Source organism: Emydura macquarii, unplaced genomic scaffold, assembly GCF_026122565.2.
Source record: "Emydura macquarii macquarii isolate MOO-44397 ecotype Brisbane River unplaced genomic scaffold, CSIRO-AGI_Emac_v2 contig_2988, whole genome shotgun sequence".
NCBI lineage: Eukaryota > Metazoa > Chordata > Testudines > Chelidae > Emydura > Emydura macquarii.
In genome coordinates, this window is record NW_027133125.1 from 2,776,308 (window position 1) to 2,791,323 (window position 15,016).

At 42.7% G+C, this 15,016-nt stretch overlaps 1 protein-coding gene across 1 annotated transcript in view; it reads right to left on the bottom strand.

Moving 5' to 3' along the window:
• ERCC3 (ERCC excision repair 3, TFIIH core complex helicase subunit) overlaps positions 1-15,016 on the bottom strand; it is a 48,047-nt gene that overhangs the window by 27,203 nt on the left and 5,828 nt on the right. Inside the window, exons 4-8 of the mRNA XM_067570103.1 lie at positions 14,930-14,979; positions 8,099-8,234; positions 7,749-7,907; positions 6,237-6,441; positions 3,565-3,879 (exon numbers count right to left, since the gene is read on the bottom strand). Coding sequence (XP_067426204.1) covers positions 3,565-3,879; positions 6,237-6,441; positions 7,749-7,907; positions 8,099-8,234; positions 14,930-14,979 — 865 coding nt within the window. The remainder of the gene's footprint in view (positions 1-3,564; positions 3,880-6,236; positions 6,442-7,748; positions 7,908-8,098; positions 8,235-14,929; positions 14,980-15,016) is intronic.

A 15,016-nucleotide genomic window follows, 5' to 3' on the forward strand; every position in this document is an offset into this window, starting at 1 on the left:
AGTATGATGCTGGGGAAGGCATCTCTGGTGAGTATGCAATGCCAATCAAACTATAGGGGTTACATGCTCTTATATTTCATGTGTTACATGAAGAAAAAGTGAGGTACAATATGTATCTGCTTCCCAGGGGCTGCTCCAGCTACCCAGAGAGTGTCCCCTGGAAAAGACTGTTTATTTGCATAGGGATGGCCTGGGAATCCTCCACAGAGATCTCCAGGAAACTTTCATGGCGGTACTCTGCAATCCTTCGCAGAAAGTTTCTGGGGAGAGTTGCCTTATTTCTTCAACCACAATAGGACATTTTCCCATGCCAATCCGGTATTAATTCTCCTGGCATCAGCACAGAATGCAGCATAGCAGCATAAGGACCAGGTCTGTATCCAGACGCTTGCAGCATTTGCTCCCTTGCCTCTTCTATTACCCTCAAGAGACTAATATCACATAGAGTCACCTAGGAGAGACGGTGGAAGTTTTCATTACAAGTGCTCAAACTGCAAACAACATAGCATGTGATTCCCCACCCAGGATGATTTCCGGGTCCTTCAACCAGTTTCTCAAACATGCCAGTGGTTTGGCTGGCAGGGATAGGGGTTGACCTCAGAATCAGCCAGTCCAGGAAGACTGCCACCACCAGAATTAAGGGAAGGGATGGGTGGGCATCATCATGTGTTTTCTCGTGGCCGCACACTGCCCCGAGCTGCCTTGGAAAAAGACAGCAATTAGGGAGGCTTAACGCTGGTCCCTGGTCGCAAAGCAATGTCCATGTTGCTTGGGGTGAGGAAGCATTGTCCACCTGCCCACATGTGCTCCAGACACGGGTTTTCCACAAGTTGCAGCACAAGTCCCATCGCCCATGCTCTCCACGACTGGAACGGCAAACTGGTTCACTGAATAGCTAGGGATTCGAATTATAATCTGGTTTGCATTTGAGTGTAATAAGGGGAGTGTTTTTTAAATAGCAATCTTAAACCTTGCACTAGACCCACACTGAACGGTAGCAGTCTGGTGCTGCAAACTTCCACAGAGCAATCACCACTCGCCTCTCCACTGTCAGGGCAGGTCTCATTTTCGTGTTGCCGCATGTGAAGGCTGGGGAAAGCTCTGCACAAAGCTCCTGGAGAGTGGCTTAATGCCACTGCTCATCATCCGACAGCTGCACAGCTATGCGATCCCACCAGCCAGCGCTCGTTTCCCAGGACCAGAAATGGCACTCCACCATGTTCGGTTGCAGCAGGAATTGTTTCATTCTATGGCTTGCATTCATTCTAAGGGCTGCTTGAATGACATCACAATGTTCCATGCGGTGGCTCCTGTCACAGCTCTGGGAATACTGCAGGATAAGGCGCGAGATGTTTGTAATGCTAACAGCGAGAGGGTCCATGCTTCTGGGGCTACAGTGTACCCGCGGCTAAGCCAGACTTTTGAAAAAAAAAGGCACAAAAAGTACTGGTTGTTTGCCATTAATATCAGGGGAGGGAGGGAGGGAGGAAACTGCATCATTGGAGGCCGAAGCCATGTTCCCGTTCCATCCTGAGACAATGTTTTGGTCCCATGAGGCTTTGCAAGCCCTTCCCAAAACCCATGCCTAGTCGCACTATGGGATAGCTAGCCACAGTGCACTGCTCTGTGCATTACTGCTAGGGAGAACACACTCCACTGACACAGTGAGCATGGTGTGGACACACCTGACTGACTTAATTACGGCAGCGGCTGGATGTCAACATAACTGTAGTGTAGACATGCTCTCAGTCTCAGGTTTCAAAAAGTAATGGTGCTACTGTAATGTGTCAGCTCTATACGTCCTTTAGGGCTAACCCAAGAGAAGCAGCTTGGAGATCCTTTGCTTATGCTTAGAAATATGGCCCTCTCCAAATTCCAAGCAGCACAGCGATACAGATCCTTCTGGTCAGGGATTTTTATTCTCTTCCCCCAGAGTTCAAACTGCGATGGGACGCGGGTTTGAGTGCATCCCCTTTTCATGGGTGTGGGGGGGGAAGAATCAACAAAGTCTTTTGTCCACTCATGTTCGTCTGGTGTCTCTAGGCCTTCTTTTGTTGGACAGAAGATAACACCTCTTGGGGTAAAAGGAGAATTTCACACTTGGTAATGTTTCTCTCCTGACTGTGGGGGTTTCCAGTTTCATAGCAAACACTTCTATAGTTATAAGGTAATATTTAAGCGTTTGCTTTGTAACATGGGGATTCCAATACAAGAAGTGAGGTTAATGCATGCAGCAATTCACTAGCATTTCACAAAATCTAAACACTAAACACATTTCCATAAATCTAATAGCTATTTTAACAACACTAACACATGGGTGAGCCAGCTATGCATTTTTCAGTGTTCAGTGAGGTCTAGGGGTCATGACATGAGCTGGCACCTGGATTGCCAGCATCACTATCCCCATTTAACAGATGGGGAAAAAAACAGATACAGAGGTGTTAAGTGACTTGATCTAGGACAAACAGCATTTCAGAGCCAGGATTAGAATACAATGGTTCTGCTATCGGTCCATTGGAGTTCAATGGCTCTCTCAGGTATCGCTTCCTAATGCATTTCTAGCGCTCCCATCATCTATCTAGTAGTATAAAGTAGGCCTTCTACCTTATTTTTTATGACCAAGTCTAAGAAGGCATGATGGTAAGAAAACTGAGGCAGCAGCATATAGCTTTGTTAAAGTTGCTGCCAATCAGCATTCAGCAATGGCTATTTCCTTATTTTACCAATTTTGTTAATACTTAAAAATTACATCCAAACCATTACAGTAAAGAAATAGCAGTCAGAGACCTGGATTGTATGGTATGGCATGGCATTTCTAACCAACATTATTGCCTGTAAAATGTAATGCTCCACTTTTTGCTTCCAACAACATATAACCCTATTTGGAAGTCAACACACCTATTTCAACTATCAACAATTACTTCAGGAACAAATTAGCATAGATATATTTCCTCCCTGTAAAATACATATGTGGACGAAGGGATCTCTAACTTATTCATAGTGACCACGTCTCAAGAGATTGTATTATGACTCCTCCTCTCACACTTAAGAGAATGCAGGCCAACTCCTTTTCCACTTGTGTTGATGTAACATCCATGCGGCAACTTTAGCAACCATTACATGAAAAGTAAATGAGTATTAAGTGTATTTTAGGTATTTTTAGTGAAGTTTAGCAGCTTCAGACAAAGAAGCCTGCATCATGTGACCAACCAGTTCTCTGGGCCATGTCTCTAGAGATAACACTTATTGTAATTAGGAAAAAAATGCTAACATTACTATAATGATTTCCCACTGGTATTAAGAACAGTAACACGTGTACCCTAACGATTTAAGAGGTCTCTGGAAAGCAGTCTTTATATAAATACTGTAGTACTGCAAAAACTTGTACCAGAGCATGATTGTTTACATGTTTTAAGTTCAAATATTAAGCTATGAATGTATTCCAAAACTCCAGAACAACATTATGAGAAAGCCAGCAAAAAAACTGCCTGTCAACAATAACACAGCATTAACAATGTGTATGGCGAGAGGGAATATTTAAGAATTTGTACACTACTTCCTTACCAGGTATGGTATGCACCTCATCAAGTATCATAAGGCCCCACTCTTGACTTTTAAGCCATTCCATCACTCTCTCTGCCTCCCAAGACCTCTTAGTCGTGTGTCCCAACATAGAGTAGGTGCTAATTGCAACAGAGCAACCGATAGGCTTGTCCTTGGCATCTGAAGTGAATCGACAGATTTGGCTGTCGTCTATTGTGGACCACATTTTGAATTGGGCTTTCCACTGCTCCACAGAGACAGAAGAGTTGCCAAGTACCAGGCAACGCTTGCGGACTGTACACGCAGCTGTAACTCCAACTAGCGACTTGCCAGCACCTGCAGGGAAGCAACTTCCATTAATAATTAGCCGCACAGACAGACCCCATCATTCCCTGGATAAAAAGGGGAAGGGGAGGAAAACCACTGTGGAATGGTTACCCAGTAGGGTAACTCAAGGAGGGAAAATTCCTTAGTAACCACAGTTTCCAGATTATGCTAACAAAAGAAGCAGCCTTCACATGTTAGCATATGAAACCACACATCTGTGTTTGCTGCTTCTCATATGCTTATGGAAAATCTCAGCAAAAATCACTGCAATTAATTTTCTCTTGGAAGCAGTTCATATTGCTGCAAATAGTTTCTTTGCTCCAAAACTTAGGCCAGGTCTACTCTAAAAACTTACATCGGTATAACTACATTGCTCAGGGGTGTGAAAAATTGACACCCCTGAGCGATGCAGTTATATCAACCTAACCCTTGGTATAGACACTGCTAAGTTGATGGGAGAGCTTCTGCTATTGACAGAGCCACAATCTCTCATGGAGATGGAATAATTATAGTGATGGGAGACACTCTCTCATCAGTGTAGTAGCGTCTTCACTAAAACACTACAGTGCTGAATGTTTAGACAAGCCCTTAGATTAGACCAGGTGGCTTCAGCAAGCTGTTATTTACCTAGAGGGTTTTTGTTGCTTCTGTAGGCTGAGCCCATTGCATACAACAGCAGCTCCTAGCATTCCTCTATTCCATACCCCCCACAAACTCCCTTTGTGCCAGCCACCCTCCCTTCCCCACTATTTCAGAGACTCCCTGAAGCTTCCTACCCACTACCTCCCTCATGCCAGGGGCTCCATGTACCCTCAGACTTCAATGGATTAATAACTAGTTAAAGGACAGAATACACAGGATAGGAATAAATGGTCAGTTTTCAGAATGGAGAGAAGTAAATAGCGATGTCCCCAGACCAGTGCTGTTCAAGACACTAATAAATCATCTGGAAACAGGGGTAAGCAGTGAGGGGGAAAATTTGCAGAGGATACAAAATTACTCAATTAGTTAAGTCCAAAGCAGACTGCGAGAAGTTACAAATGGATCTCATTAAACTGGGTGACTGACCAACAAAATGGCAGATGAAATTCAATGTTAATAAATGCAAAGTAATGCATATTGAAAAACACATTCCCACCTATGCATACAAAACAATGGGGTCTAAATGAGCTGTCACTATTCAAGAAAGATCTTGGAGTCACTGTGGATGGTTCTCTAAAAACATCCGCTCAATGTGCAGCGGCAGTGAAAAAAGCAAACCGAATGTTGAGAATCGTTAGGAAAGGGATCGATAAGACGACAGAAAATATCACAATGCCATCACATGGCACGCCCGCAGCTTGAATATGGTGTGCAATTCTGGTCATGCTATCTCAAAAAAGATGCATTAGAAATGGAAAAGGTACAGAGAAGGGCAACAAAAACAATTAAGGATAAGGAACAGTTTCTGTATGAGGAGACATTAAAATTATTGGGACTTTTCAGCTTGGAAAAGAGATGACTAAGAGGGGATATGATAGAGGTCTATAAAATTGTGAATGGTGTCAAGAAAGTGGTTTGTTTTTTTTTTTGTTATATACCATTTCACAAGAACCAGGGGGCATGTGACGAAATAAATAAGCAGCAGGTTTAAAACAAACAAAAGGAAGTACTTCTTCACACAGAACACAGTCAACCTGCGGAACTCATTGACAGGGGACATGAAGAAGGCCAAAACTATAGCAGGTTTTTTAAAAAGAATTAGATAAGTTCATGGAGGATAGGTCCATCAATGGCTATTAGCCAAGATGATCAGGGATGCAATCCCATGCTCGGGCGGAGGGTGTCTCTAGACTCTGATTGTCAGAAGCTGGGAGTGGATGCAGGGAATGCCTCACTTGATGATTGTCCTGTTCTGTTCATTCCCTTGGAAGCACATGGCATTGGCTACTGTCAGAAGACAGGATACTGGGTTAGGTGGATGATTGGTCTGACCCAGTGTGGCTATTCTTATGTTTCCCACCTTGCCATCACTCTTATTTCTTTTCTTTCTATATGAGAAATACACTAAATGATTTATCAACATTTTAAAACTCTATTGGGAGAATCAGCAGAACTGAGATGGATTATTGTTACGCTGGAAGGTGTTAATGGATGCCAGCAGCTGGCTCTTTGATCTACAGACATCTGAAGACCTAGCAGCTAATGAGATGTCAGGGGCTCTGTGTCTGTCGTCGTCGACCCTCCCCCTCATTTTTCACCAAAATTCCCTGAAACTCTGGAATTGATCAGATGTAGCATTAAAAAATTATTATGCTACAGACAGATAAATGACATTGAGTTGTCTGTAAGGTCTTGCTTCACGCAGCCAAAATCCAGCTACTTACCACATGGCAGGACAATAACACCAGATCTAGCACGTCCATTCCCAAACATCTTCCTTAGACTTTTCTCCTGATAAGGTCTGAGAACAGCTGTGGGCTTGAGGTCTATATTAATGTCAGGATTCACAGAATCATTTCTGAAATCATACTCTGCCAGCAAGGGATACTCCAAATGGATGCAACGCTTCTGAAGCTCTTCAATCATTTCCTAGAAAGGAAACAAAGCTTCTAACAGCACATTCTACATTTCTGGAACCTGATGAAGATTTTTTTTAAATTGCCCGTTTATACACACTACTGTATAAAAGCAAGTGTATTGTTCTTTTACACCCTTTGCTAGGTCGGCGGCAGCAGGAGTTAAAACCTATTCCCAGAACTTTGCTAGTGACCAAAGCAGCAAAAAGAACAATGTATGTACTACAGAATATTAGAAACAAAGGGGGAAATTGTTTGACAAAAATGGAAAAAAGTGAGATATTCAAATCTCAGAGGGTGAAAAGCCTTCAATAGCATCCTTTATGGGACTATTGACGAATCAACATTTTGAAGTAGCAAATCTCTTCTTCAAACACAAAAAATTCTAAATACAGCATATCTGGTCACTGTTTTGTAACTGAAGATCCACAAAAGTTACATATCTGGTAACTGAGAAATCTTCACTACCCACTAACAGTTATTCTACCACAAAAGCATGCTGTTTTTAATTGCTATCTGAGACATGGAAAAAATGACCTGAAGAGCCTATAGATTTTCTCTATGTTTTGAGGACTGAGGTTGGGATTTTCAAGTGTGCCCAAAAGAGTTAAGCACACCACTCCGATTTATTATGAACTTTTAACTTCTGTAGGCTCCTCTGAAAATCATAGCCAAATTCACTAGTATTTGTGACATTCTCAGAAATTACAACACTGAGCACAAAAGAAAAAAAATCTATAAAATCTAACCAAACACCCCAAACATAGAGGTGACATATGCAAGCTACATTAGCCTATACTATTCAGCCAAAGCTAACAGTCCACAAGATCAAACACATAAGGTAAATTCCAGTTGCCAGAAGCTGCGATGGCTGGAAGGAGATATGAAGTTTCACATAGCATCCAGGTGATTTACAGTCTGCCTTCAGACTATATCAATATTTTCAAGTAATTATCTCACTCATGTTTGGTCAGCATGACAGAGTCCACATGAGGCACCTAACACAGAGGTAAGTAAATTCATTCTTGCAGAAAGGGAGCATCCCCATATTCTCTAGCAATTAACCTGTAGCCTGTCAACATCACTCATGCATCAGCCAGGGAAGGGGCAGTGTCTTAACCCTCCCACAATGCTGGAGAGGAAGATTCGGTGATATGGGACTTTCAGAGGTAGGGAAAGAAATCTTTGTGGCTCAGAGGCCCACCCCAAGTCCCCTCTTAGGTAAAGCCCTAACGATATGGTACTTAGCAACCACACATTTGATTCCCTGCAGTGGGACTCACCATGACCATGGATGCTAAGGGGTTAACATATATTTACCTGCTTGACTTCAAAAGATACAGTCTGCGTTTCTTCCTCCTCCTCCTCATCTTTGTCCATCTGCTCATAAAACTCAAATAAGTCAGTCGGAACATCCGATTTATTCTGAGCATCTGTCCCTTGTGATGTTGAAGGACCTCCTTCACTAGATTTGGAAATCTGAAACAGGAATTTAACACTCCATTAGGGATTCTCGCTAAGCACTGATTCATTAATAAAGCCCAGAGCACTCACAACATTTACAACAGAAGAAAACACACAACAATCACAACTGCAGATATTCGACAGTATGTACAGCCTCATAAAGAGGAATCCAATGTTTTAGAAGGGGATACTCAATCCCAACGTACTGCTGATTTACTCGTGAATGTCTCCATGATGAGTTCTGTTTCTTCACCTTCAGCATTTCGCAGCCGACACTCTCTGATGACGTGGTCCTGCAGAAGCTGCTGGATGACTTCAGGGTGGGTGCTTTCTACAAAATATCTAAATGGAAAAAAACCCAAGAATTGTACAAGCAGCTACTAACAAGTTTAAAGCAAGTTATACCAATCAGCAGAGAATCTATCTGAACCCCGCCAGGAACACTGGCACTGAAGTTTCTCTACCTGACTCAGATGAAGTTGCTCAAGTTCTAGCATCTTTGTCATCACTTTTGTATGTTAAGGTTAAAACAGTTGTTGCTACTACACAGAACTTTTAATAGATATCCTCACAGCAAGTAAACACTTAATTTAGGCTATGTCTACACTACAGACACAAATTACACTCATAAACTGCTATAACATCATTTGTGCATGTTCACGGAACGTTCCTTCTGTCAGTGAAGCGCGCCCAGAGTCGTTGCTCTAGCATTGATAGTGAGAGCAGTGCACTGAGGGTAGCTATCCTACTGAGCAACTTGCCACTTTCCGCAGCAGGGAGTTGTGGGAAGGCGGAGTGGATTGCAATGCATGATGGGTGTGGGCTCAACATCCCAGTATGCCTTTTTTTTGTCCCATCATTCCATGGGCTTCCAACTACATTTTGTGCCATTTTTCAACACCTCGTTTACTGTGCACTTGCCACCTGTTCCTGAAAGGATGGACCCTGCACTGCTCTCTACTGTTGTGGTCAGTGTTACGAAGACAACGCAGCTGATCATGCAGTATATTATGAGCTCCAAACCTGAACATGAATCCACAGTGCCTCCTGTGTGCCATACAAAGAAAGAAACACCACCAAATTACTTTTGGCATTCACAAAGCAGCTGCACATGGCAGACCATCGCTATTGGGCTCAGGAAACAAGAACTGAGTGGATGGATTGCATCGTTATGCAGGTCTGGGATGATGAGCAGCGGCTGCAGAACTTCCGGATGTACAAAGCCACCTTCCTGGAACTGTGTGCGGAGCCTGCCCCAGCACTGTGAGCGCTGCCAGACCAGAAGATTCCAATGGGAGACATTGAAATGCTCATAAGTATCGTGGGAGACCTAGCGTACCCCTTACTCACAGGGTTCATAAAGCCTTACACGGGAAACCTGGACAGCAGCAAGGAGCGCTACAACAATAGGCTGAGCTGGTGCAGAATTAATGTGTGTTTGGAAGATTAAAAGCTTGCTGGCATTGCCTTCATGGCAGGCTAGAGAATATTCTTGTGGCTATAGCAGCCTGCTGTGTGCTGCATAGTACTTGTGAGGCTAAAGGTGAAAAGTTTCCTCAGGGATGGAGCATGGAGGCGGATCACCTGGCAGCTGATTTTGAGCAGCCAGATACCACAGCTATTAGAGGGGCAAAAGAGGGGGGGTATTCGAATCAGGGAGGCTTCCAGGCATCATTTTGACAATGAGCACAAGTAACGTATCTTTCCATAACACATTCTGCCATGCTTTGTTAACTTGCTGCCTTGCATGAAAATATTGATGATCCTGATTGTGATTTGTAGTGTGTAAATGCACCAGTTGCCACTATGTATTAATTCCAAAAGCAACCACTGTGCGTAGGAGACAAAAAAAGATTATCTTTCACAGATGTTTTTGTTTTTATTAAATAGTAATAAAAAACACACAGAAAATGCTTGGTTGAAAGGGAGATAATGCTGAAGGGCACCCTCCCGATGGAGGTTCTCACGGTTGCGTGTAACTCCAGCTATCATTTTGGAAGCTGTTCAAAGGGGTGGAGTGAACAGGGTACTGCGACAGACTGGGAAGATGCCAGGAATGTGTGGGAGGAGTTTGGGGAATGTATGGCAAGCAGTTCTGTATGGGCTGCAGGGTGAGCACACATCTCTTTTGCCTGCAGCATCATTAGGGACTTCAGCTTCTCTGTTTGCTCCTCCATCACTTTATCATCCATTCCTGGCCCACTAAAATTCACTCCTGGCCCTGCTTCCTCTCCTGCCAATCTATTTTTAAATTTTCATTAACTGTCTCTATCCATGCCCTGCGTTCTTGTTCTGTGGCATGAGAGGATTAGAGCACTTCCCGAAACATGCCCTCCTTGCTTCTCCTCAGTCGCTTCTTTATCTGGCAGAGGCATTCTGCTGGCGTGTAGGGGGATCCCCTGAAGGCTACATCTACAGAAACACATGAAACAAACAAGCATGATTGTTAGTGCATTCACGGCATCAAATCAAAATAGTAAAATACACCTCTTTCTCACTGTCCCTTGGCAAGCACACTGCTCGGCAAATGCCCTAAACATTATGAGTTTGGCCTGGAGAAGGGGGTGGGCTCAAGATAAGTAAAAGGGTCTTGGTGGTTTTTAAAGGGATCACTGCAAGCAACTAGGGACAATATTGTAAATTCTTCCACCATCCTCCACAGACTGGGGTCACTGAAGCTGATATTTCCCTCCTGAGGGTAAGCAAGGATGCATCTCCTGCATGCAGTTTCAGATTAGGTCTCTATGCTGCTCGCTTGTGTGCTGCTTTGGTCCCTGCACAAGTGATTGCCAATTGGCATAGGAAAGTTTCCTACAATGGGGGAAGGAACAAAACAGCTCTGCCAAGGAACCTTCAGCGAAAAATTGGTGAGTACCTTCAGGGAAATTTCCTAGAGACCTCTGGAGGATTCCTGTGAAATCTCGGTGTGCATTAACACACTGCTCTGCCCCACTGCATAGCTGCACAGGGGAATGGGAAGCAGACACAAACACAGCTAATCTCTTAACCCACTTCTAGCATATAACAAAGCAAAGGACAGTTCAACCACATGTAACTGAGCAATATCAACTCAAAATGATCACTTACCAGTATTCCTCTGTCCCACACCATGTGCGCCAGAGACAGAGTGCTGGGACTGGCTCGAACCATCCGGGGTCGAGAAGAGGTCCTGGCTCAACATAGTATCAGACGACCCTGTTGCCTGTCCCATCTCATCCTCCAACTCTCATCCACCACTTCATCATCAGGGCTGAGTCCGCTGGCGACTATCTTCAGTCCCTCCATCCCCCCCCAAAGTATCCACAGGGCTCTTGGCAGTGGAGGTGGGGGTGCTGCCAAGGATGGCACCCAGCTCCTTATGGCAGCAGTAGGTCTTCAGTGCAGCAGAGTGAAGTTTTGACTCCCTTGTCTTCTGGCACAGATGCACGTTCCACTCGTCGCCTTCATCCAATGTGTCACAAGAAAACGGACCATAAGTATCACAGTTCCTACGGCTGAAGCGGAGCCGGGACTGCATAGGCTCCTCTCCCCACAGACACAGCCAATTCAACAACACTGGTGTGCTCCAAGCGGGAGAGCATTTGCTGTGTGCAGCTGCCATGGTCTGCTGGGAAGATGCAATGTGAGCTCTCCACACCGAGCAAACGTGAAGTGGAATTTCAAAAATTCCCGAGCCTTTCAAGGGAGAGGGGTGAATGCCTGTGTACCTGGGTGCAGGGCAGTGGAGTTCAAACTGCTGACCACAGAGGTCAGGATGGGTATTGTGGGACACTTCCTGGGGGCCATTTCTGGCAACATAATCAAGCTCAGTGTCTACACTGACAATTTGGCAAACTAACTTTGCCACAAAAAACTCTACACCTCTCGTTAAGGTAGTTTTTATTTTGTCAGCAATGCAGCAGAGTTTTGTCGATGGGAGGAGCATTGTAGTGTGTACACCTACACTGTTTTGTTGACGAAAGCGGACTTTTATCAACAAAACTTTGTAGTGTAAACAAGGCCAAAGCTGTTAAACATTCCCTTACCTGAATAATCCATTAAAAAAATTAGACTGGAAAGACTCCAAAAGCACCATTTAGATAGCCCTGAAAATCTCCCCACTTTACTGTCCACTATCTCTAAAGGGAAGCAGCCTAATTGGGCTGGGGCTATGAAAGGAATCTGAGTGCACGTGAGCTGCCTGAGTCCTGAGTATAAGGCAGAATCCATGAACACCTTGTTCTGGAAGCCCTGGAAGTGTTTATTCCCCCTGAAGCTTGACAATAAAGGTGCTTATTGGAGAGTCTGGTTAAAATGTGAGTCCAGAGAAGCTCAAAAAAAGTTTGAACTGGAGAAGTGGAAGGTGGTTCAGAGAGGCCTCCTGAAAGTCCTATAAAAGGTCTGCTAGTATTGGTGTATCTCTGTTTTACCCAAAGAGGCAGGTTAAAAGGGACACAACAAGGGCAGGGCACCGGGAATCAGGAGCTTTGGGTTCCCTTCTTGGCTCAGCCACTGACATGCTGTGGCATCAAGCTCACTTCTTTTCTGAGGGCACATCTGAATTACTATATCCAGTTTTGGGCCCCCACTACAGGAAGGATGTGGACAAATTGGAGAGAGTCCAGCAGATGGCAACAAAAATGATTAGGGGGCTGGAGCACAGGACTTATGAGGAGAGACTGAAGGAACCAGGCTTGTTTAGTCTGCAGAAGAGAAGAGTGAGGGTTGATTTGATATAAACCTTCAACTACCTGAAGGGGGGTTCCAAAGATGATGGCGCTAGGCTGTTCTCAGTGCTGGCAGATGACAGAACAAGGAGCAATGGTCTCAAGCTGCAGGGGGGGAGGTCTAGGTTGGATATTAGGAAAAAGTTTTTCACTAGGAGGGTGGTGAAGCACTGGAATGGGTTACCTAGGAAGACATTGGAATCTCTATCCTTATTGGTTTTTAAGGCCTGGCTTGACAAAGCCCTGGTTGGGATGATTTAGTTGGGGTTGGTCCTGCTTTGAGCAGGAGGTTGGACTAGATGACCTCTTGAGGACCCTTCCAACCCTAATATTCTATGCTTCTATAGCATTTTAGAAAGATGTCTTGATCTGAAGTCTTCAAATGACTGAAATGGTTAATTACCATCACAAATGTATACCTTATTTCTAGTCTGGGTTTGTCTAACTTCAGCCTCCAACCACTGGACCTCATTATGCTTATGTCTACTAGATACAGTCCTCTGCTACCATCTCTCTTTCCCCATGGAGGTATTGGTAGACTGTGATCAACTCACCCCTTAGCTGTCTCTTGAATAAACTAAATAGACTGAGCTTCTTTAGTTTAACTGTAAGGAATGTTTTCAAAATCATTCTTGTAGCTCTTTTCTGAACCCTTTCCAATTTTTCAACATCCTTTTTGAATTGTGGACACCTCAGTTCGATAGAATATTCCAGTAATGGCTCACCAGTTCTGTATGCAGAGGTAATACCACCTTGTTGATAGTGAGTGGGCTCTCTTGTAAAGCAATTTGAAAGCTAGATGAGAAGCATTTCTTCGGATATTATTAAGACACATGAATGAAAGCAGCCCTATTCATTGGGGAATTTTTGTAGAGTATTTTTAAAGTGTCTCAGTTTCTGTAATTTTGGTGAGAATACTTGCACTATACAAATGTTTGGACTGGTTCTGGAGTATGTTTTTAGACTGCCTAATACATTAACCCTACACAGAAGGCATGACAAGTCAATCCAAGGACCACCTGGTTCCATGCTGAAGTTAGCCTCTGTTCCTAATTTAACATCAAGCAACTGACTATTGTACTAAAGCACTGCAAACAGGGTGGATAAAAATCAATGATATTTTTGAGTTTGTTATTTAAATTATAATAAGTGTTTCTTTTTAAAAACAAAAAGAATACAAATTACGTTAAAGCCTAAAATATTTAAATAAAATATGCAGAATCCATGAACCTCTATCAAAAACTGTGTGTTAAAGGCTGCTTTTCTATATAAAGAAACAATTGGGGGAAGGCGGAGGGGAGTAATCTAACTTTTAAGGTTACATTTTATAAATATGGTACAATAGGTCATTTTAAGTAATTTAGGAGGCTAATCTTCAAGAGATTTAGGCAAGTAGGAATTTAAACTCCAGTCACTTTCCCTTAGGCATATTTGAAAATTTTTCCAGGCTGACCTGAAATAATCAGTTTAATTCACTGACTACAGTTAATCCCTCAATTTAACAAATTATTTAGTTGCAAATGGGGAACATGTTTTGATAAGATAAGTTTATGTATACGAAACATTTAAGGTTGTTTTGATTAATAAAAATAAATTTTATATGCTGTTTTGTGTGTTTAATTAAATTCCAGTTACCACCCTAATACAGCTTGACACAAATCATGAGCAAGAAGTTAATTAACTAGTAAATAAGCAATAAATCATTCACCATTTTCTAACATAATAAATATACAATTAACAGGAATCTAAAAATATTAAACTGTATATGCATGTATTTAAGCAATTATAGTTATAGTGTACCTTCCTAGATAGCAAAAGGATGTTCCAAATATAGTGTAAAAGGTCTATTTCACTATAAATCAACATATTTTAATGGTTACATCAATCAATGAGATGCACCTTTCTTTAGCAAAGAATTAAATCAAAAATGGAAGAGCTGATTAAAATAGATTATTTCAACTGAGACTTTCCACTTGGCGATTTTAAATGGCCTTGATTTAAATAAATCCATCCTGATTGCAAGCACGCAAAAAATGTGTTCTTGTGCTATCCAATATATATTACACTCAAACAGGAACTGTAAAACTAACATTCTCACTCAGCAGTCTGAGACCACAGCTGGACCAGTCAATCAAGGTAAATCAGTGTTTTTGGTCTAAAGACTCTTTCTAAAAAAACAAAAAACAAAACAAAAAACAAGCATACACATGCTAACACAATGACCACCACTAGAGTGTACTCAGAACTGTCATAATTACTGTACTAAAGCACTCCAAAAAATAGATACTCCCTTAAAAAAAAAAAAAAAAAAAAAAAAAAAAAGCTGCTTACCTGTTGTGTTTCAGCACTAGCTTTACCTTTCCATAGCTGACCGTACACAGCTACAAACAGAGAAGAACATCCATTAGGAACAAGTAA